General features: G+C 37.8%; 1 protein-coding gene across 6 annotated transcripts in view; it reads right to left on the bottom strand.

Annotated features, from left to right (window-relative positions):
- Window positions 1–25374, bottom strand: part of CHID1 (chitinase domain containing 1) — a 131384-nt gene that overhangs the window by 57668 nt on the left and 48342 nt on the right. For all 6 annotated transcript variants that reach the window (XM_072865652.1, XM_072865655.1, XM_072865656.1 and 3 more), the window contains 2 exons: window positions 21762–21863; window positions 19210–19365 (listed from right to left, as the gene is read on the bottom strand). In XM_072865652.1, coding sequence (XP_072721753.1) covers window positions 19210–19365; window positions 21762–21863 — 258 coding nt within the window. The remainder of the gene's footprint in view (window positions 1–19209; window positions 19366–21761; window positions 21864–25374) is intronic.

The following is a 25374-nucleotide window of genomic DNA, read 5'->3' as shown; positions in this document are numbered from 1 at the left end:
TCTAATAGGCTGAATCTAGCATACTGTGGGATTTTAGCATTGATATGTTTCTAATGAGAGGTTAATGAATCTAATCTCTCATACCACAGTAAAACACAAGACTGGGATTCAGCTCTGACAGTGTTTGGCTGTGTTACAGTTGAGTTCAGTTATTCATGAAGAAGTTTCCATCAGATGATCCAATTCTTACTGAAACGTGAAGTGAGTTGGAAAAGAAAGGTCCCTGTGGTATAGAAGAAACTGTCAGCAACACAAGCAAAAGGCCTAATTAAAATTAAAATTCATTAACCTTAGCATCTGTCAAACAGTTTTGAAAGGAAGAAGGAAAAAAAAAAAGAAAAAAAAGAAGGGTGAATACAGTAGCCTGAGACAAAAGGATTACCACTTTTTACCTGTTTCCCAGAAAACTACCTACTACATCAATAGCCTTAGTTCTCCGAGAACAGTATCTTTGATAAATAGAAATGATGTAACCTAGCTACATACCATTCTTCACTGACGACTCCCTTCGTCTACCTGGCATTTAAATGTGACGAGAATACCTTTTTCAATCTTCCTTTTCCTGTTTTTTTGTTTCCCCAAAAAACTCAACTTTTTCCAAATTCTTTCCTTAAGGAATGTAAAATCCAGTAACAGTTTGCAGTCATGTAAGGCAGAGACCTTGTGGAAAAAATAATGAAACTAGTTGAAAGATTACTTAGGGTTAATGAAGCATCTATAGAGGACTGAAATCACTAAGGGTGAGACAGCGCATTTTTAATTTGTACTGTGCTTATGGAGTCCACATCTGGGTTTCCTACTTGTTACTGCAGTGCAAATAATGTATGATAGAAGTCTGGCAAAAATTATCTTGCTCTATTCAGAAATTATTTTTTTAAGTTTTTGGTGGGCTTTAAAGATGAAAGACTATAAGAAGAAAAGCAAAACTTAGTGCTTGAGAGAAAAATGAAATAAGACCAGCACTACCAATGCAAGAGAAAAACAAAAGGCAAGCATAAATTTGAAATGTTTCTTCTGAAATATACTGATTATATCTACCTAATATTACATCTGTATCTATCAAATACATTTGCAGCTATGAAATAAGCCATTTTAAAGACTTAGTTCCCAAGCGTGAGAGTAATAGTACATTAACAAGCTTTATAATTTAAAAACAGCTTTGTGAAATAAACTTGGCTTGTTTTGAGCAGAATTGTTAATACTGAGTAAGATTTTGTTTTTATTCACTGTTGAAACTTTCACATGGATAAACTAATTCTGCTCAGCTTGAGTACCAGGAAGAGCTGACAGAAATAACATGTAAGGACTCTCTTCCTCAGGAGACAGAACAAGTTAATGATAGCCATTGAAAGATGAAGTCTGTATCTGATACAGCAGCTAATAAAGGAGGTTTCGGAGGTCTTAAATGTGATTACTGACACCAGTTACCATTTAGACAGGCTTGCAGATTTGGGAATCATTCCTGTCAGTTTAAGTAGTATTAAGAAAACAAAAGTTTACATGCCTTGTTTCCAGCAAAATATTGCTTGCTGTGCAATTGGACAACAAATACATTTCTATCATCTTTTTGAGTCTCAGATCAGCGCAAAGCAAATCAGGATTTTTTTCCCCTCAAATTTATGTACGGTCAAGCAGAAAGCATCCCACCAGCCAAGTCTACCCGTCAAAAAGCTGTTGCAATATTCCATGCAATCCACATCCAAAGAATCACAGCAAGAAATGCACAGACATAATCTACTCTAGCCCAACTAAGTACACAGTTCACAGCAGACAGAAGCAGACCTTAAGTACTGAAAACAGTGAAGTTTCCTACAACTTTTCTCCCCCCAAAACATCAAGGTCTACAGTTACAGCAAGCAATTCCATGCACAGCACAACTCATGAAATCTCATTTCCTATCTCTAGCTGGATTTCCCTCTACCTTATCAAATGCAAACTTTTCCTAGTTGAGCTTTACATGGATTTCTCTGGCAACCAGGTTATGGTAGGGAGGCTTAGTCTCTTCAGAACCATATCTTAAAATTTACAGCTCTGCTAAGCCACCTACATTCAGAAAAGTTTTCATATCTTTGAGAACTTCAGTCTTTGTCAAATTTGTTTTAAAGTAGTTCATATATCCAAGAGGCACTGCAGAGAACAACTGCATGGACAAGCTGACCAGCAGAGACAACATGAGTCATAAAACTTATTTTCTTAAGAAATTAAGAAAAATAGTAATAATTTGGATGACTGAGCGTAGAATATTCAAGATATGAAATTTATCAAAGTAAAACCAAACAATGTATTTGAACGCTAATATATATATATACACAACACATGCATTCACACCTCAAAAGCAAATAGTACTCAGTGAAACTTCAAGCAGTTTGTAAAGAGATATTGTTTTTCATTGCTAGTTCAAAAACCACTCCTTGGCATCTCAATACATAATTTACTTTAGCTCTGGCCTCAAAACAGCCATTTTTTTTGCAGACTAATGAATACTTGGAATTTGTTTTTATATATTTTATATTTCCTAGCAATTGGAAGCACAATTCTGCAATTTAACAGTGCCATAACATGGGTAAATAAATACATTTTATGCAAGTTATTCAGCTATCTTTACTGCTATATATATATACACACACAATATATACAGCAGCTGAATATAACAAACACTGTTATATTTCTACCATGCAATTGTGAATGATTAGCATCCCTCTCTGCTTAACTTCATTTAAAGTTTGTTCTTGCCTAAAATAAATTTTTCAATACAAGCAGGTCAAGGTGATCAAAAGTCCTGTAATACTTCAAATATTTGATTTATATTTCTGATTTATTTTACGATTAACATGTTCTTCTGCTCCCCTCACCAGATCTCGAGTTGAATTTCAGATGTTAATCTAATTCACATCTTGGGAACTCTGGTTCCTTATTTGGGTTCAGTAAATTCTAACTCTGGCACCAGGAATGCCCCTTTTTGGTGCTGCAACACTGGGAGAAGGTTTAAGCTGGTCTGAAAACAACACACTCAATACCAGCTTGAAGCATTCTTATTTGAGAACTTTTTATTTTGTTGTGTCAAAGTTTGTAAATTATTTAGAATTTGGAATTATAAACAGAATCACTTCTTAAAAATATGCTTTAGCACCATGTAGGATAAGAGATCATGCATGGGTATGGTGAACTTTCCATGAGGTGAACATATACATTAAAAATATGTAGTAGAAGTATTAAAGATCTTGAATAAACAGCTGAAAAATCACACATCAAACAACAAGCCTAAATAGAATAACATGGCAAGTATGAGATTTACAGCACTAATAATGTTATTGGACTGTTATTTGTTTCCATCATAGAAGAAACCCATTTCAATGGGCCTCTGGTAGTGCTACAAGACAGTATCCATATATCTTTCTCTGACAAAGATTATTCTTTCTTGAATGGGCAACATTCAAAACTTTTACTCTGTACACTAACATAGGGGGGAAAAAATGGCAAATAATTTGGAATCTTCTCAAAGCCATTTCAAAGTAGATGAAAATATTATAACATCCCCAGACTATCCTTGAACATATAGTTTTGAGACAATCTTCTTCTTCTACAAAGAGGACACTATAAAATGACCTTCCTTGTTTAGCTATAATGGAGGAAAATGCTGCCAGTTAATATTGTGAAGGAAGAGAAAGCAAATGTCAACATTTTCAAAAACACATTTTCAAAATCCAAACCAAGATCCCTTGTTACACAATATTCTAGGATTATTCTTAATGAAGGCCAAAAAAACCCCACAATAAAGCAACTCACTGGCTAAACTCTAAACTTATTTCATTCTTTTAAAGGTTGTAAAAAATTGTTAAAAAGGCTCCCCTTCTGCAGGCTATCAAATAAGGCAGAATATTCTATGACTTCCCTTTATTTATTCTCTCCCAGTAGCTCTGGCAACCATAAAGAGAAGGAAACAAAGGACAGAATTGTTATCCACTGGAGGGCTGGAGAAAGGCTGAGTTCTCTGGCTCATTTCATGAGATGACTCTTGCACTGTCAATTGCATGATAAAAATTATTTACCTGAACCACTGTTAGTACAAAACATGTTTAGGAAGCAAAAGTTCAGTTTATTTCCCATGAGAGTGAATTATTTTTTTTCCCCGACTTTCCAGCAATCCTGGTGGAGGATTTTGCTTGTTTAATAGACTCCACATTTGCCATTTTTTCTCCATGTCAAAAATCTATCCTCCAGACAATTTGTCTGGAGAAACAAAGCAAAGCGACTCCATTCATGAAGATTATATTTAGCAAGAAACTAAGACAAACAACTATCAAGAGTCTGAAGGTGCAGGATACAAGGCAGTAAGTGAGGGTAATAGGAAGAGCCTTTAAGAGAAATCAGAGGAATCAGGAATCAAGAAGAACAAGAGATAATGCCTAGGACTCGTTAAATAACTGATGAAATGTATATGATTAAAATAATTCAGGAAACTGGAAAATACGAAAAGCTATTATTGGGTAAGGCACAACACATCTTTGCTTTCAGTGAAAAGACTGGATGTTACTTCTAACACCTCAGAAAAACCCAAACAAAACACAACACAAGCATAGCCCAGTTAAGGTCTCTAGCTGACACCCAAGTATTTATTATACTATTACCGCCCAGTGTTGTTCAATTTTGCATTACCTATATTCACCATTGCTCTGAACAATGTACCACAGTCTTTTTATGTTAAGTGGTATCTTTTCAATTTTAGATACAGAATTGCTGAAAAAGCACAAACTGCATATTGAAATAAATTCCATCTGTACTAAAAATCTCAATATTTGCCAAAGTTCAAACGCAGATCTCTTACCGGCAATACTCCTAGAACTAAAATACATACACCTTTGCTTTTCTGATAGTTCAAATAAAGGGGAAGAGGTTAAATAAACTGCTACGGTTTCACAGTGAAGTCAACAGCAGAATTGAGAAAAAACCTGAAAAAGAGCAGTTTTAGTTCTATTAAAAATTCTGCCTTTTACCATCATATTCCTTTCCTTTCCCTTCAGAAACATAACCTTGAATTTTTATTTTGCTAGCCAAAGGAACAATGGTCTCTCTCCACAGATGTCTGTTTTGAATAAGCTTTCCTATCATTTCCTTTCCAAACTCCAGAACAGTTCTAGTCTTATATTACAGTTTGCTTTGGAGGGTATGGGGGGCTTTGTTCCCCCCTGACATAGCACCATTAGTTATCAGGCATATTGACTGGAAATACAGATTTAGCAAAAATACAGACAAAGAAAAGGAAAACATTTACACTGCACTGTTCTCCTCAGATACCATGTTGACAGTAGCCAGTAGTGAAAGACGCAGGCCTCAGTCCGACAGTCCCAGCAAAAAAACCATTCTGAAGGTGGAAAGTCGTATGTCACAAGGTCAGGTTGTTTAAAGGATGGCTTCAACTTAGAATAATAAAAGCTGTATTTAAACATAAATAGAAACTGTTCATTGGAGGTGCAAAAGGCAAGGCAGGTCATCTAGTTAAAAGCATAGCTTCAGGCGATGGGATTTGAAAGTTCTAGTCAAAGGTCACAAATGCATCTCTTAAATTAGATGGCTACTTCAGGACAAATTGACTATTTGAAGCTGTTCATTTTTGTTAAAACAGTAGAACAATAATTCCAGATAAAGATTACATTGATCAATGATTGCTTTATTATACTATTAAACTTGGAAACATGGCTACAGAAAAGTAATCAGTGCATTACAATGATTAAAATGGCAAAAAACTAAAAAGACAGACAGCAAGGGAAACTGAGGACATTTTGTGCCATTACACTAGAGCATTATAACATGGTCATCCACAATGTATGTTACACCTAATATCCTAATACTAAAACTACTTGGGTTTTATGCATCCTTAATAAGATAATCATATTAAACGGCAAGATGCTCCAACCTTTAACAGCTATGAAAGATTACATACAGAAAATCATTGCTCCAGATACTGAAATGAGCAGCTCTATAAAGAAGTTAAATTCAATATTTGAGCATTTTGCAGTAAATAAGTAGATAATTCTATCACTTATGCTGCAATTTTATGGTTTTTATTTCTTTCTTCAAGGCCCAGCACCTGCGTAGAAACAGTCAACCTACTTTTTTTTTTTAAATATGACTCAGACTTACTTCTGCAAGGATTTTTTTTCCCATATTTCTATAAATATTGCTAGTTCAACGTATCTATTACTGGCTACCAGAGAATACAATTAGACTGTGGAAAGTAAAATCAGCTTTAAAACTGACATAATAGTACTGAATGAATAAATAAATATACCAGAATTTTTCACATTATGCATTTATATAAATGAGGGAAGGTTAATTTCAAAAGCCTTCTCTCTCCCATTACTCTTCTTGCCTTTATGCCTGATTTTGTGCTGGCTGAGGACTCATTTTTATGAACCAGTAGTTTTTCAACAGATGTGGATTATCTGAGCTGCAGGCTTTATGCGTAAAGTATGCTAAAATAGATAAATGTTAAAGTGTGTTTCTTGTTCCTAATAACAATCAAAACAAAGCTTTCAAGCTGAAAATTTAATGTGAAAATAAGCTCTGAAAATAAATTTATCCTGTGAACAAAAAGTTCAGTAGCTTTTTAAAAATTTTCAGCTCAAGAAACATCCTATTACTAAAATTCAGATACCAAAGAAATTAAAGCTGCCACAACATTTTAATTGCAGAGATTTCCAAACTCATGCAAGGAGGAACAGACACTTAAACAGCAGATAAATGTCAGAATCCAAAAAACATTCAGAACAGTGGTCAAAATAAACAGCCACGCAGAAAATATGGCCTAGATTAACTACTACTCCCCTAGTGGTCTGTGAGAACATTTTGGAATATAGGATACTAAGGAGGTAGGAAAAAAAAATTTTGGAAGTAACCCATTCTTAAAATTTTAAACCCTCTATAGGTACTAGAGTGAATTACACTAGACTGCTTCAGTGGTTTTTCTACACAGAATGTACAGAAATAACAGTGTTAAAACTGCAAAGAAAACTTCCCATCAGATCCATGTGAACAGAAACACTAATTTCAAATGAGAAGCTGTCAACATGTAGCAGAGAAGGTGATCTTAGATTGTGTCCATTGCTAAGAAGGGAATTCTAGTAACTACCTGTACTGACCTTGGAGAAAGTGAATGGAAAAGAGATTATTTAGAATGTAATTCTGAACAGCACATGTCAAAATATGTATATTAATGTCATTTGAAACAAATGGCTCCATGTCAGCTCTAGAAAACAGAATTTTTTCCATGCTCCAAAATTACTACTATTTTTGAAGACATTTACTTTTCCTTACTGCAGCTAAAAGATCACTTTTCCTACTCAAGTACAAGATTACTGAGAAGTCCTTCAGAACAAATTTTCACCTGTTGCCACTGACCCCCTACTGCTTACATCTATCTACTAATGCACTTGAAGATTTTAAGTTTATGTTCCTAATACACTCCTATTTGTACATCTCTTTCTCACAGTACTATAAAACAGATTCTAACAAAATATTACTTATCCTGGAAAATCTTACTGTATGTACTAATGCATGCCATCACTCCTTTATTATGCAGCTTGATAATGACCATTTCACAAAAGACTAATGGCAAATGGTTTCTTTGCAAATTATCAGTGTTTTACTTGAGACAAGCTCATGATTCAATATCAGATTTTTGCTTTAAAAACTCACAGATTTTCAATTATTCTGAATACATTTGCTAAATAAATGCTGCCAGTCAACTATAGGGTTCCCGGCGTATCTTAATATTCCCTTTATAGATTTTCTCAAGGAAGACTCTAGGGATAAAGAGCAGAAAGAAAACTCTTCATTTTTGGAGAGGTTTTCAGATCTGATTGAAATTTATTGGTGGGGCTCTCTGTAAGCTTGACATATTACCACCAGTGGTACAGGGCTTTTTTTTTTTTTAATCTGGGGAGAGACTACGTTTACTTTACACTTATCAAGTACCTTAGTTTCTCCTGACTCAAATTTTAATTGGTTTTCTTAAGACAAAGCTGGCTTTGGTTGACAGTTTCCATCACCAGACTGATCAGTTTTCTTTCATTATTATATTGTGTGGAAGAATAAAAAGAACAGCAAAAATTTTCTTATTTAGAAACAATCATACTCAAGAATAAGTATCACACAAATACTGCTATACTTGGCTATGCTTTTAAATGGAAGCACTGTGTCTGCTGCCCTTATCTCATAGTTCTAAAAACCTTAATTGGCATCTTCAAGGAAGGCTTACGGAGACACTGACACTTAAGATTTAAACCTTTGCAATATGATATCCACTTTACACATAGAGATGCTTATAATATTGGTTTCCAGGGTCAAACGTAAGAGTAATTACAAATTACAAACAATTTACCATTCACCTTTAACTATTTTACGCATTCCCCATCTTCAAATTCATTTTCCCAAGGATACATACATCAGCAAAAAGAAAATTGTTCAGGAGGCCTTCAATATGCAAACTCAAGTACAGAAGCAAAACCAGGGTAAACTAAACACTTCGGAATGCCTGGACCCAGCTAAGGCTTAATGTCAAAAAAAAACCAACAAAACAAACCCAAACCCAAAACCCAACAAATTGTTAAAAACAGCGCGATTCCAATACAGAGGAAACTAGATTTTTAATTTGTAAGTAAGCAGCAATCAAGGTGATATGAGACATCTATACCGTACTCATAATTCAAAACATCAGTGTTAATTGCAGAGACACTACGCTCCCCATGATGTTTTCATCATGTATTCACTAGGTAATGAGGGCTCCGCAATGCCAGTTTGCCATGATCATATTAGTTTCCAATGTTTGGTACATAAAGGTCTCCCTAAGCATGCATGTCTCTGAGTTCTCTCCATATGCTCATAATCCACAAATGCTAAAATCTAGGACCAATTCTATAGGTTATTCTTCCCAATAGCAATTATAACTTCACTCACACTGTCAATACTAAAATATATTCCACAACTATATTGAGTTTTCTCAAGCTGTCTAGTGCCTCATTACTATAAAACGTAGAATTCAGTGAAATGTAACTATATCTAAATCCATTAAAACTAAGTCAAAGCAGTGCAAGAATGTGGAAAGTGACAGCTTCATTGACTTTTACCTTTCCAGGTTTATGGCTCCAAGTGATCAGCATATTAAGCACAGACCTCTAACACACAACTACTCGTCAGCTGGAACCACCTTAAGAAAATAAATACTGGGACTCAAAGCTTTCACTCAAACAGGAAAAAATTCATCTTGTAAAATACTGATGTCTTTAAATTTTGGTAAATACAAGGAAACACTAATGACAAGATGACCTCCTCTGGGTTTTAACCATTGCAGTAGATAATTTTATATCCAAGACTGCAAGCACCACCTGCCATCTACACCTCCACCGTGTATTTGAGGTTGGCAGTAGGACTATCCCCAGCCTTACAGAACCTGGGTCACAGAACTTGCAGACTCCATTTTAACACTCTCACCCGATCAACATCCTCACTCACAAACAGGGAAGTGTACATACCTGCTCTAAGCCTCGCAATACAGCTACCTTGAACTTTACATGAAATACCATTCTAGAGGAATTTTCTTTTCCCTCCACAACCTTAAGGGCAGGTAAATAACAAAAGGCAGAAGCTATTTGCAAAAGGTTTACAAAGATGTGGTATATGGAGAGATTTTTAGTTTTCTCAAAGACAGTTTCTTTCTAAAATAGGGTAACAAAACCAACATTTGATTTAAACCTGGAAATGACATACATAAAACTGTCAGAAAGAGGTAACTATTTAGGATATATAGATATATTTTGGGCATAATCTTGTAAATTTCATTGAGTTGCCAAGTAACTAATTTGTAATAATTTTCATAATACCGTATTTTTTTCCTAAAAGTAGATAAAGTATCAGAATCTGCCTTGATTTCCATTTGAGCTATGAACAGCACTACATTCTAGTAACATTCTGAAATGCAACTCTCCTATTTTTAGAGCACAAAATCAAAAAACTATTTCAGCTAAAATTTATTACTCAACATTTCTAAATCCATTTTCCTAAAACAGGCATGAACTAATTTAGGGGGAAAAAACCCACCTCCCTCTACTTCCTAGTGTTAATAATATACTGAAATATCTCATAAAAATGTAAAGAAATAATTTATTGGACCTTATACTGCTACTGAATGTTATCAGCAGAAACCTCATTCAATCACCTGCTGTATAACTCCAAGTGTAAACAAGCTGTTTGCACAAATCAAAAGCTGTTAATGTTGTGGAACATACTTGCAGTTCTATTATTTCAAAGACTCTGTAGCTATATGCTTCATTACTATTTTCTGTAAGTATTACTTCAAGGCTTGAAGCCTATTCTTAAGTCTTACATATTTCCACACTGGCTCTTGACTCAGTTATCAAGTCCTTCCATCAGGAATTAGATCACTCTGCATACTTACGATAGCTGCTTTTCTCTAGAATTGTAATAAACATGCACATTTATTCTTGCCCTCTGAAACAACTGTGCACAAAAAACGGCCTTGAGAAATGTTGAAATATTTTTACAGACGTTTTTCCACTGCCTTATGCAAAGAGTAATCAATACGTTTTGTAACTTTACCTTTTTTTTTTTTAATTGTACTGTTTAAAAGCATCATGTCAAAATGAAAGGAGGCATTTAAATTTTATGATTCTGCCCCCATCAAACTTCCAGTTCCCACCAAGATTGAGATTTTACAAGAAAAACTAACACCATGCTTTGGTCTGCATCATGGAGCAGTCTCAGAGTGCATGAAATGGATGCTTTTTTTTTTTTTTTGATGAAACAACAGCAGAAGAGGCACTCTAACTCCTAATGATTTTCAGTCCATAGGACCAGACTAGAGTCATCCCAAAGAAAAAAAAGCCCCAAAGCCTCATTGTGTAAGCACTGGGTCCCCAGCACCATTTTCGTGCCAGCCTGCTTAACAGCATACACATCTCCAAGTAATGAAGACATGACTTCAGCGGATTACAAAAAAACGCAAAGAACTGTGCTTTATCAGGATTACCCTAAGTTTCAGAGCTTGCTAAATAAAGCTTTGAAAGTGGTGCTCTTTAGCAAATGAAGGAGTATATAATTGTCTTCCTATAAATTCAACCAACTGAAATTATATTTGAGTTACCAAGAAAGTTCATTCCAACTTTTAAATCTACACTGATGATATTCAGACTAGTTTCAACAGGCCTATAAAAAGTCATATCTTGGTTTTAATTCTGACTGCTTTCCCAACAATCATGGCAATTCAATTCACTGAACGGACTAATGCTAAAATTAGGTAATGAGGATTGCAAGATCAGTTTAAGATTAGAAAAACTCCAAGCAGAGAAAAACTCCAACTTTTAAGGCTTAAAAGAAAAGCCTGTTAAAAAACCCAAGCATACACTATACATCAAACAATGCCCCTCCTTCAACAAAATACAAATTATCTCATCTCGGTCGATTTTCTAGTAAAGAGAATAGACAATCAGAGTCTGGCTCTATTTAAGTTGCAAGATAAACAAGCCCTGTCTTACAGTATCTGTATTCAGAAATATGTATTCCATTATTCTTCAAGCCAGCCCAATTTTTCAATCATCAGACACACTAATCAACAAAAAAGTGGTCCACATAATCAAGACCAATGGGGGAAGTAACTTTGACATAAAACAGTCAGGGGGGGAATAGGACAACACCACACACCAAGAAAAACAAAACGAATTTAAACCACAAACAAACCAAAACCCCAGGATGTATTTTTCTCAGGTAACTTTTTCCCAGGATGTAACTCTCCCAGGTTAGAAATAAGAGAAGAATATCCAGCTGCCTGGAGCCAACACTTTAGTCCATGCATCCCTGTCAGTGGTGGCTAGGTCCCAGGGTGACTGATAAACTTCATCCAGGTTGCTGCCTTTAGGCTCAAAAAGAGGACGACTTCATGCTTTCAGAATCAGAAGCTTCCCAGAGGAATCCATACTGCACACGATCCAACAAGTCAGCACAGTGCACTTAGCCAGCTCTAGGCTAACTCATATAAAGACACCAAGCATTTTCAGAGGCCCTTTTCACACTCATCCCCAACTGATTTGCAATGGAACTGAACACAATGACTGTCCCCCACAAGATACTCAACACCAGGCAAAAATTAATCATTATTCTTTCAGCACTGAGCATGAGAGAGGATGGGGCAATGGGAGCTAAGGGAAGGAGAAGAATCTGGATACACACACAGTGTTACCTGTTCTGTGTTGTTTGTTAATCACCACATATTTGAAGATTCAGTCAGGGCTAGTATTGGTTTTAGGTCCATCACTAGTGATCTCAAGCCCAAATAAGGCTTCCAAAGCAATGAGTTTCTTTCACTTCAATTTACACTGAGTGCAGACACCCACATGCAAATCTATGAACATAAGTTTAATTTACAGTAAAGGTTTCTGGCTCTTCCCTTTGTTTTAAACCACGAAAGTATTTTTCCCAATTCTGTCATGCTATCTTCTAATGGTTAGAGTACAGCAAGACAGTAAAGAACTATATCATTATTATTTTGTCAACATTTGACTGCCTAAATATTGCCTGTAGCAAATTTACTATTAAAAAAGATCCTGAGAGACAGAAGAGCACATTTCACAGCCATATGCGCACCATTTAAAATGTACGTCACAACTGACTACATTCCTTTTAAAACAGATGCAGAGATATACATGCTGAGCCACAGCCAATATGCCATTGTACAACTCAACTTCAGAACCAACTATTTGCCTAATAAACAACAAGCCACCTCTGTGTTTTTCATAAAATCCAATTATAACAGCTTTTTTATTTAACATCATATTTACAACTTGGGAAAGTTGAAATACAGTAATACCTTTACTTCGCAAGATGTTCTGTCTACTTTATATGAATTAGCTAGTCTTTCAGCTAACAGCTCACCCTCACCTTCCATTCCTAAAGGGTAGAAGGGACAGATATACCATGGAAGCCACACATAACAGAATATCCCAAAGGGAATTTAATAGAATAAACCTCTTGAAACACTCCTGAATTATTTAGACATTTGTAATATAGAAATAACTTCTTTCCAATTCCAGGCCCAATTGTAACTTCCTCCTATCACTGACATGATTTTACCATCTAACCCAGCAGTACAATTTAAGAAGAAAGAGCTTAACTGTTTCTCCAATGAAGCGCAGAGGTGGACAACAGATCAAGAGGATGTTCAGTCCTACAGAGCTAATTGGTCCACCCGTTGGGGTTTTTTTGACATATTAGTATCTCCCTAATGTCACATAAACTATGAGCAAAATGGATTAAATCAGGAGACAGAATCCTGGTCTGCAGGGAAGTAATGGAAATCCTGAGAGAATTACAGCATGAAGAGAAATGTTGTAAAAGCCTTGAAGCTTGAAGAGTAAAAGTCTCCCTTGCACAAGTTTTTTGCTGCCTTCTGTAAGACAAAATCATGAGTCACAGTTGGCCCAAATCTTCTGGAATTGCTGCTAATAAAGACACTGCCATGGTAATTCAGGGAAAAATCTCACATCTAACTATTTCTAAGTACCACTTTTTATTACTTGCTATTTACAGAATGGCAGGCAGCCAATAAAATTCTCAGTAGAACTCTACATCTTCACATAGCTTGCAAAACATCTTATTTTCTATCTCTGAATAGCACAATGCATTGTCGAATTAGTTTCTCCCTTGCTTCAACTGGCAATTTATTATATCAATCTTCTTAAGTGTTTAAAAATTAACATAAAAATCCCTATTCAGATTCCTTTAAATAAAAGGTAAGCACACACAGCATTGTCTCACAACAATAGAGTTATATACATATCTATTTTCAACAACTACATTTGGAACAAGAGGAGCTTGGATGCAGAATATATTCAAAAGTTATATACAGCCAGGTGGAACATCAGAGATGTATCTTCCTTCTTTCAGCTCTACACAAACAAAAAAAAGGACAAAATGTCCTTAACACATTAAACTTAGCAGGGATGTGCTCAATAAGTAAGGCTGATATATTAAACGTAAGTGGCACCATTGCCACATAGAATCACAGAATCGTATAGGTTGGAAAAGACCTTTAAGATCATCGAGTCCAACCGTAAACCTAACACTACCAAGACCACCACTACACCATGTCCATAAGCACCTCATCCAAACGTCTTTTAAATACTTCCAGGGATGGCAACTCAACCACTTCCCTGGGCAGCCTGTTCCAATGCTTGATAACCCTTTCAGGGAAGTAAAATTTCCTAATATTCAGTCTAAACCTCCCCTGGCGCAACTTGAGGCCATTTCCTCTTGTCCTATCACTCGTTACCTAGGAGAAGAGACCGACCCCCACCTCGCTACAACCTCCTCTCAGGTAGTTGTAGAGAGCAATAAGGTCTCCCCTCAGCCTCCTTTTCTCCAGGCTAAACAACCCCAGTTCCCTCAGCTGCTCCTCATAAGACTTGTTCTCTAGACCCTTCACCAGCTTCATTGCCCTTCTTTGAGGTGCTGGAGTGTGTCCAATGTCTCTCTTGTAGTGAGGGGCCCAAAACTGAACACAGTATTCAAGGTGCGGCCTCACTAGTACCAAGTACAGGGGCACGATCGCTTCCCTAGTCCTGCCGGCCACGCTATTTCTGATACAAGCCAGGATGCCATTGGCCTTCTTGGCCCCCTGGGCACACTGCTGACTCATATTCAGGCGGCTGTCAACCAACACCCCAAGGTCCTTTTCCTCCAGGCAGCTTTCCAGGCACTCTTCCCCAAGCCTGTAGCGTTGCATGGGGTTGTTGTGGCCCAAGTGCAGGACCTTGCACTTGGCCTTGTTGAACCTCATACAATTGACCTCGGCCCATCGATCCAGCCTGTCCAGGTCCCTCTGTAGAGCCTTCCTACCCTCAAGCAGATCAACACTCCCGCACAACTTGGTGTCATCTGCAAACTTACTGAGGGTGCACTCGATCCCTTCATCCAGATCACTGATAAAGACATTAAACAGAACTGGCCCCAACACAGAGCCCTGGGGGACACCACTTATGACCAGCCGCCAACTGGAGTAAACTCCATTCACCACCACTCTTTGGGCCTGGCCATCCAGCCAGTTCTTTATCCAGCAAAGAGTACACCCATCCAAGCCATGAGCAGCCAGTTTCTCCAGGAGAATGCTGTGGGAAACCGTGTCAAAGGCTTTACTGAAGTCTAGATAGACAACATCCACAGCCTTTCCCTCATCTACTAGGCGGGTCACCTTGTCATAGAAAATGACATGATAGCCTTTGATTTATATTGCTTTTAATTCACAGCTAACAAGGAAGTTTATCAGTTCTCTTTTGGTCCAGGTCATAAAGGCTACATATTTAAGACAGCACGGAATGGAAAACACCACTGCACTCCTGTCTAACCTCCCATGAGAAGGCAAAAGAAAACAATGGGTATTACTGCAACTGAAATATAATGTTCCAATGATTAAGAGAGATTCTGAAGAGCAGATAGGTAAAGGCAAAAAAATTACGTTGGAATTAAAAAGCTCATGAGATTGAGGGGCTTGCTGATCTACTACAGGTCTCAAAAAGGACTCAAAGGTAAAGATTCTGCAGAAAGGCTAAACAGTTTCTTAAGCTTCAGGGTATAATCAAAAATTATTTACCCAAGACATACACTTTCAAGATGAAGAAGAAATACTGTCAGATTGTGGTATCAATAGAGGACATGCTGGAACAAACTGATCATTAGAGCAGCAAGTCAGCAACACCAGATGGTTATGTTCTGACAGGATTTTAATACAGTGGTTAGTTCTAATGACTGCATCTTAGCAGTTCAGGCACCTGATTCTTGACAGCCAGAGGGCAGAAAACATTGCCAGAAGCACTAGAGGTGTTTGGGGAATCACAAGCACACCACCTTTGAGGCTTAGCATTTCATACAAATTATGTCAGAACTGAATATACACAGGAATGTAGCTTCCCTGCAGCTAAACAACAATCATACTTGGTTGATTAAAGCACCAGAATGTGCTATAATCTCTGAGATTGACTCATTGTATCAACAAGTAATACTTGTGACCAAGCTGCAAGACAAACACATTGTTACTGCAAATATAAGCTGTAGTTTCTACTGTAAAAACACCCAAAACCAAACTACATTGTGCTGTAAAAGAAAAATTGTTTTCATTTCATCTAATCCTGATATATATATATGTACACAAGCACATACACATATTACTTTTCATGGCGTGTACGAAGGAAAAAGGATATTACATGGAAAGGTTGTATATCTTTTCAGCAAAATGGTAACCAAGTACTTCTACCTTTAGATTACATTCTACAATTAAAAGAACAGTGCCAGATAATATTTATGCAAATAGGAATTCTATTGAAAGTTATTTTATGAACTTCTGGACTGAAAGAATATTCAGTGAATCAAATCTACCTATATTCAGAGCCTCTTTCCATCACATAATTCCTATCCTAAAGAAAAACACAAACATGAGACCAACAAAGGTTTCTGCATTCTGCATGTAATCCTATGTATAAGCTACACTAATAATCAATTTGAGCGCATACTACATTTACATCAAAGATCTTGAGAATATACAGCTTGTCACTGAAGCTTACAGTTCTCCAGCTCTCTTATTAAAGATGGATCAGGTTCCATCGGATATGCTTCAACAAGACAGTGTGCACCTTACAGTGTGCCAAGGAGCACTGGCATGTTGGAGACCTGTACATGCAATAAATTTCAGATGCAAAAACCTGAAGAGAAACCTACAACAAAAAAGTTCATACCCACCATACTGCACTTAACTGAATAGATATTGAATTTTAATACCAGTACTTTAGCTTAACATCACTATCACTACAACATATGGAGGGTGCCTTAAAGGAGCCATGACTCAAATCTTCAACACTTTTTTACAGGTCATGACTAACACTGGATTACAGTCACCAAGAAACTGGAAGTTCAAATTCACTAAGGAGCCAAGGTGAGAAAAATAAATAATCATGCCATCCACTTCTACACTAGACAGAGATTCTGAGCAGCCTTTTTATGTAGTATGAAGCAGGTACAAAAATGAGAAGGAATAGGATCAGCCTCAGCCATGTGTCTTATTAGAGAACAAAAAAACCCTGATTTAGTCAGAGTATTAATAATGGAATAAGAGGGAAGTTTTTTGGAGAGAGGAGGGAAGAGCATCTCTGAACAAGCTGTGCCCATTCTGGCATTCAACTGGATATGATAGTGATAGTTTTCGAAGACTCACAGCTGCTAGAAACTAGGACTTCCTTACAAACAGCTTGTTACCAATTAAGGGGCAGGAAGCTTATTTTACACTAACAACCTTTTTTCTGTTTTCTTTATGTCAGAAGCTTGTCCCACTTTGAAGCTGGTTTACCTTGAACCTATTTTACTACTACATTACTACACGACATATACAGCAAAGACAAATACATAACTGTGCATGCTCAAAAATATATTTCTGGAAAAATAAACTTAACCATTGACCGATGTTTAATTGTAAGTTAAAGGCAGTGAAAAATTAATGTATTTTATGTATAAACTCAAAGTTTCTTAAAGACTTTGTCCAGAACCTTCCTTCTGGTAGATATCATGGTCTGTCAATAAATAACATGTTAACAGGACCATTCTCTGTATAAAACATATTGTCCCATACTGTGCACCAGTGCCCTACACACAGGTAAACATAGCCTCTTTCAGTAAAAGTTAGATTAATCATACATGACTCTTAGCTAGGATATTTTTGCCATTAATTGAAAAGCAACATGAATTAATACTATAATACAGTCCAAAAGAATCTATGAAAAGTAAAAGTAGTTGCCATCCTAGTCGTGCAGCATGTTTTCAAGTGGAAACTTCATTCCAAAAGTTGCAGTTCAGAAAAAAGCAAGATCCTTTTATTCTGCTAGATAGTGCTATACTCCTACCCACAAAAGGAACTGTAAATATTACAGCAAAGCTACATTAATTGCACTGACCTTGTATTATTAGGCTTGTAAATCAGCAATGCTTTGACTATTGAGTATTTTTCCTGTCTAACCACTACAGCTAACTTTACAGAAGCCTTTCTGATATATTCACTATATACCTTTCACTGTAGGCAATGGCTTTATTTTCCCCACCCTGTAGTCATTTTCTGTTATTCAGCCAGATTCAGACACAATTCAGCACTGGGAGAAAACTGTGTCTACAGTATTACACCCCTGCAAACAGTCAAGGTGAAGCAGGAAGACAGCAGAGGCAAGTGCAATGATGACAAAGTGTTTGTGTAACTGAAGGCATGGACATAAAAAAATTCAGGCCCTTACCTTATACAATCCACCTCAGATAGTATTTCAAGGCCTAACAAGCAATTTGTTACTATATTGAAATATCCTGGTGTAACGAACTTAGTAACCTGTGAAAGTGAGAACAGTTGCCTCTTGTGCTTTAGGCTTGTTTCCACTTGGCTTGGTTCTATTTTATAAACTAATAACAAACTTCTGAACAAACCTGATTTTCCTGCCAAATTCACACTGTTTTTCTCGCTTTTTCTTCTGGCTTGAGGTACTATACCCTGACTGTGTTTCTACAAAGCTCACTGTTATTATAGGTGATTATTAGTCAAAACTAAAACAACGATTTTCCTCTGAGAATCAATATAAAATTTCAGGCTGGCTTTGGAATACTTCCCTTTATCTTATTATAGATTTTTGTCTCCAGATGAGCTTATTGCAGCTTTTTCTACTCAAAAGAAACTTGGTGGCATATTGCTGTTTGAAACCAGTATCGAATTTCAAAGTAACTGGTAACAACTTCAGGAGCAGAGAGAAACAACCTTTAGGTCATCTGCATGAACCCCCAAAACAATACAGAGCATAAGAGAACACTGCAGAACATTATAACACAAAGATGGCAAGCTGCTTGTACAAACACGGATAGAGGAAAGAGGGAAAACTACACAAATCATTTTTCCATAGGCGTTCTGACAGGATAACTGTGCCATCTATCTGCACTTCTGTACAGGGAAGAGAAGTTACAGGTCTTACTCTAACTGGTGAGCTACTATTTCATGTGCAGATTTATCACTTTTGCCATTTCTATATTACTAACACATCCATTATTTCTAAACAAGAATACTTGTGAATTTCTGAGTTTTGTGAGAATATATCATACCTAAGTACTTACTATCCAGAGAAGTCTTACCTGCTACCAAGGACTGGCTCCCCAGAGGCTCCCAAAGCAGAATAGTCCATGCCATAGAAATTCAACCCTAGAAGTATTTTATTCCTCCATTTTGAATCAGGATCCAGTACTTGAACACAGGCTTGTACCCAGGGAAGAGGGGAATTCGGACCAGGTCTGTCAAGTTAGTAAAAATGAAACAGGTTGTCAGAAAAAGTACACGTTCATTCTCAGCCTTCTCTTTTTGACTAGTGTAATTGTAAAGAGCAAACTATGGCACACAAAACTCAGTGAAGGTTAACCTACAATCCTATGAAGGTTAAATGCACATTCTTCAGTGGCTTGAAGTACTGATGTACAAAACATGCTTTCCCCACTCTTGACTTTGTGATTCATGTCTAAGGTGAAGGGATACAAAACTCCTTACAGTGAGTAAGAAAAGGTTTCCACCTAGCACATTTTCTCTGTCACTGGGCCTGGCACAATGCCCACACGATAATTCAAAACTCTGTATGACTTCAGTTGTTTTCCAATACCATCCTCAATGTTTTTACTGTAAACTGGCACAACATACTGGGACAAAATCCACCATTTACTTACAGAAAGAACTACAAAATCAGTGACTGGTAAGCAAGACAGGTTTCAATGATCGTTTAACACTTACTTAAGGATAAAACCCTAAACAGGCTATTACCTAACAAAAAGCTACATTAAGAGAAAGAGTAGAACCTTAATACACAGAGTAATTGAATTGTCATGCATATAGTATCAGGATATCGTGCTCATTCCATTCCTATCTCATCAGAGAGGAGAGCAGGCTTTATCGCACTCACCCACTAAACATGATAAAAGGCACTCACTAACATGATAAAAGGAAAAGCATATTCTAGTCTTATAAATATCAACATCTACTCTGTACTAATTATCTGCCTCAAAGCCTTTGGGATATCTGTGCCATTAAAACTCAATGTGCTAATACAGTACAGGAATGTTGCTGGAAATTGTGTTTATATGTAAAGGCAAAAAATTGTGAAAAAAACCCATGTATTATCCTGTATTTCATATACTCAGACCAATCAAAGCAAATTCAAGCGATAAAGATTCGAATTCTTTTTATCAAATCCTTTCTCAGACTAAAAGCATTATGCCTCAGAAACTACATTTATTTCAAATACAATGGGTGTGAACTGAAGAATGCTTTCCCTCCTCTTTCAAGCAAAAAAGAGTAGGAGCTCCAAGTCAGGTCTAAGTAACTTAAAGTGCCAGTGAAAGCATAAAGATGTGACTGTACCATAGCAGAACCTGTGATTTTAACATGGCATAAAGCACAGTACAGCCACACAGAAAAGATCCAGCCTACAGCACAGTATTTCAAAATGCATTCGGGGTTCCATATGGGTTTGTATAGCCTGTACAAAAGCCCTTAGCACCTCATCTTCATAGATGTCAGATTTACCTAGAGGAAAGCTCAACTGGATACATCTATGCTGCATATTCCAGCAGGATAGTAACAAAAAACTGTTCTAACTTCAGTACACATTACTGCCTATGTTTGTTCTCCCCTAGGTCACTAGGCTTGAAGACGTAGAGCCAGGCCTAGGGAGAGATAGGAGAGAGATATCTAAATTCTCTTCAGAAGAGGCTAAAGTCCCTTTCTGTTAAACCTGCCTAGACATTATCAAAATGCTAATATACTACAGGTGACAAAGGTTTTAGTGATGTAATAAACACAAAAATTATGGCATTTCTAAATCTGACAGTTTACCACAAATACTAACTCTGGACAGCCACCTTGAAGCAAGATATACAGAATCTCCCAGGAACTGCAAAAGCATACCCCTACCTGCAATTTGGAGGTGAAATGAATCATGCTTTTGGAGAACAGTAACATAAAGAGTCTCTGTAGAGATTAAGGACCTCTCAACTACATTGCTGTTCCACTTTCACACAGTTAAAAATATTAAGTTCCAGAAAATAAATATTAATGTACAAAAGTGGGGTTTTGTGTTATTTTTCAGACAGATTAGTTCCCTGATCTGGTTTGATGAACTGCTGCACGAGCAGCTGTATCAGTACAAGGGAGGGACTAGTGGAAGAATGGAAAAACATATTCAAGCATTAGCAGTGCTGGCAAAAGACAGTCTGCTGCCTCAGGATGAAGCAAATGAGTTGTCAATTGTGCTTTAAAGCTAATTTTTTCAACAATGACATGTACAAGATTATCCATCTACCTATTGTGCAGAACCATGCTAAATAATTAAAAACAAAAGAACCTGGCCTGGAAAAGAATAAGTGTCACAGAACTAGTAAAAGGATAATTTTTTAGCTTGAGTACAAAGTGTTTCACAATATCTGGGTGCCAAATATACACTGCTATTAAACAATGTCCTGAGTTACTGGCTTGTTCAAAAATCACCTATCCTAATTACCAATCCAAAACTTTAGTATCTGATACAGTTAAAACACACCATCCACTTTACTAAAAAAATGAACTCACGCTGTAGATTTAGTAGTGACTTAACTGGGAATCAGTTCCTTCAGCAACCTTTTTCTAACGTTAGATGGCATCTTACCGTTGTGGTGTTGAATAGTCATATGTCATGAGACTGAAGCTGTCTATTGCTGAGGCCAACTGATCAAATTCTTTCTTTGTGAACATTCCCGGCTGGTTAGTCCTTTTAAAACAAAACAAAACAAAAACAACAGGAAGAGATAAATTACTACAATAACCTGGCTTATTCTCTCCCTCGGGTTTCATACCATTTGATCAGGTAAGAAAAATCTTTCATTCTGAGGTGGCAAAAAGACATATTTCAGTGCCATTCTCATAATAAATGTCTAAGAAAAAAAAATATTAAATGCTACTTATATTACCAGTGGGAATAATCAGACTTCCACAGCATACTTACCAAATAAGCATTTCCAGCATGGCTACAATAGTGATTATAAGGGCTGTGGACTAAGCAAAATGCCTTAGGTAGCAATCAACTGAACTCTAAAAGCTTTTACAGAACCTTTAATTGCTTGGCCTGTCACACTGGTTTTGATACTTATAAAACTAAGTTATGTGAGACATACTTAAATAAATGGATGGGTGCAGCTGTTGATACAAAAACATAAACCAAAGGTAATTTTTTTATTAATCTCAAAAAGAACAATAATTTCAGCTTGTACTGTACTTAAGAAATTTTCTCTCACCAGTGAAAAACATTTTAGTTTCTTTTCATTCCCCTCCAAAAAAGTCCTAAAAAGCAGAAAGCTAATACAACTGCCTGCTTTTAGCAAAAGACTACACAAAACTCTTTTCTTTATACAAAAACACTTTCATTTCTTTTTTCTTGGGCGGGCGAAACTCCATTCTATGACCTTCATTAGACAGAAGTCTAGTTATGCTTTCTGCATATCTTTGTATGAAATATGGAACACAATTCTTACTTCCCCCTTTTTCTGCTTATTCTTTATTTAAGAGAAATCTAGTACTGGGTTAATATCTACCTTAGCTTCATGGCTGAAGGGGTATATTTTTGACAGTTTTAGAATCAGAGACTACTGACTTCCTTCAATCATTCAACTCAGAAACAATTAATGCACACAAGTTACCTGAAAACATTGAATCCGTTTCAAAGATAATTCATAACTTCAAACTAGCAGCACACATAGCAGAGCAGGGAACATAAGGCAGCCTCAACCATATTGCAAAGATGGGACTGAACTAAAAAGGGAGAAGCTGCTGCCAGGAGAACTGTGTCCTCAGCCAGAGGGCTCAGAAGCATGTTGAGATGAGACAGACAGCTAAAGTAGCAGCATATTGTCCTAAATAGCCTGGGAGAGCAGGGTTCATAGGGGAACATTATCAAAGAAGAGAAAAGAACAAAAAGGTGGTTTAACAGCTACAAACTCTGTGGTGTGACCCTGCCATTCAAGAAGCAAACTTAGAGGATTGTTCAAGATTCCTTTAGAGAGTAGAGGAGAGAGACTGAAGAATCCGGACCTTCCCAGTAATATCAGAAACCACTACTTGATCTAGAAATTAGTAGGCAAGCCCTATCTAGACAAGGTACACATTAAAACCACTCACATTCCATCTTAAACATAAAACCCAAAAAGATGCCCAGTGACAGATGCAAGTAATAAACTTAAAAATCACTTATTTTGACCCTTATCACTTTTGGATCAGCGTGCAAATTCTCCATCCATCAATATGTGCTGAGCAGATCACCAGAGCATAACAGCGTTCATTTATCAGATTACAAGGACACTTTCTGTTCCATCACATTAGGAAAGAGGTTAACAGAGTACAGGTTACAAGAGTGGGGCAGATTAAATCATATAACACGCCTGTCATGCTATAAGGGAGCAAAGCATGAATGATACTTGCAAGTCAGGTCAACGAACCTGACCAAACATACACTGGATTACGTAGCTGTAATTACAGAATCACAGAACCACAGAATCGTATAGGTTGGAAAAGACCTTTAAGATCATCGAGTCCAACCATTAACCTAACACTACCAAAAGTCCACCACTATACCATGTCCCTAAGCATCTCATCCAAACGTCTTAAATACTTCCAGGGATGGCAACTCAACCACTTCCCTGGGCAGCCTGTTCCAATGCTTGATAACCCTTTCAGGGAAGTAAAATTTCCTAATATTCAGTCTAAACCTCCCCTGGCGCAACTTGAGGCCATTTCCTCTTGTCCTATCACTCGTTACCTGGGAGAAGAGACCGACCCCCACCTCGCTACAACCTCCTCTCAGGTAGTTGTAGAGAGCAATAAGGTCTCCCCTCAGCCTCCTTTTCTCCAGGCTAAACAACCCCAGTTCCCTCAGCTGCTCCTCATAAGACTTCTGCTCTAGATCCTTCACCAGCTTCATTGCCCTTCTTTGAGGTGCTAGAGTGTGTCCAATGTCTCTCTTGTAGTGAGGGGCCCAAAACTGAACACAGTATTCAAGGTGCGGCCTCACTAGTACCAAGTACAGGGGCACGATCGCTTCCCTAGTCCTGCCGGCCACGCTATTTCTGATACAAGCCAGGATGCCATTGGCCTTCTTGGCCCCCTGGGCACACTGCTGGCTCATATTCAGGCGGCTGTCAACCAACACCCCAAGGTCCTTTTCCACCAGGCAGCTTTCCAGGCACTCTTCCCCAAGCCTGTAGCGTTGCATGGGGTTGTTGTGGCCCAAGTGCAGGACCTTGCACTTGGCCTTGTTGAACCTCATACAATTGACCTCGGCCCATCGATCCAGCCTGTCCAGGTCCCTCTGTAGAGCCTTCCTACCCTCAAGCAGATCAACACTCCCGCACAACTTGGTGTCATCTGCAAACTTACTGAGGGTGCACTCGATCCCTTCGTCCAGATCACTGATAAAGATATTAAACAGAACTGGCCCCAACACAGAGCCCTGGGGGACACTGCTTGTGACTGGCCTCCAACTGGAGTAAACTCCATTCACCACCACTCTTTGGGCCCGGCCAGCCAGCCAGTTCTTTATCCAGCAAAGAGTACACCCATCCAAGCCATGAACAGCCAGTTTCTCCAGGAGAATGCTGTGGGAAACCGTGTCAAAGGCTTTACTGAAGACAGTAAAGATAGACAACATCCACAGGCTTTCCCTCATCTACTAGGTGGGTCATCTTGTCATAGAAGGAGATCAGGTTGGTCAAGCAGGACCTGCCTTTCATAAACTCATGCTGGCTGGGCTTGATCCCTTGGTTATTCTCTATATGCCATGTGATGGCACTCAGGATGATCTGCTCCATCAGCTTCCCCAGTACCGAGGTCAGGCTGACAGGCCTGTAGTTCCTCGGGTCCTCCTTCTGGCCCTTCTTGAAGATGGGCGTCACATTTGCTAATCTCCAGTCAACTGGGACCTCCCCAGTTAGCCAGGACTGCTGGTAAATGATAGAAAGGGGCTTGGTGAGCACATCTGCCAGTTCCTTCAGTACTCTCAGGTGGATCTCATCAGGCCACATAGACTTGTGAGTGTCTAAGTGGTGCAGCAGGTCACTAACCATTTCCCCCTGGATTATGGGGGCTTCATTCTGGTCCCTGTCCCTATCTTCCAACTCCAGGGGCTGGGTACCAAGAGAACAATTGGCCCTGCTATTAAAGACTGAGGCAAAGAAGGCATTAAGTACCTCAGCCTTTTCCTCATCTTTGGTCACTGTGTTCCCTCCCCCATC

Source organism: Ciconia boyciana, chromosome 6 (genome assembly GCF_034638445.1).
Source record: "Ciconia boyciana chromosome 6, ASM3463844v1, whole genome shotgun sequence".
NCBI classification, from domain to species: Eukaryota; Metazoa; Chordata; class Aves; order Ciconiiformes; family Ciconiidae; genus Ciconia; species Ciconia boyciana.
This window is presented reverse-complemented; position numbering and strand designations above follow the sequence as displayed.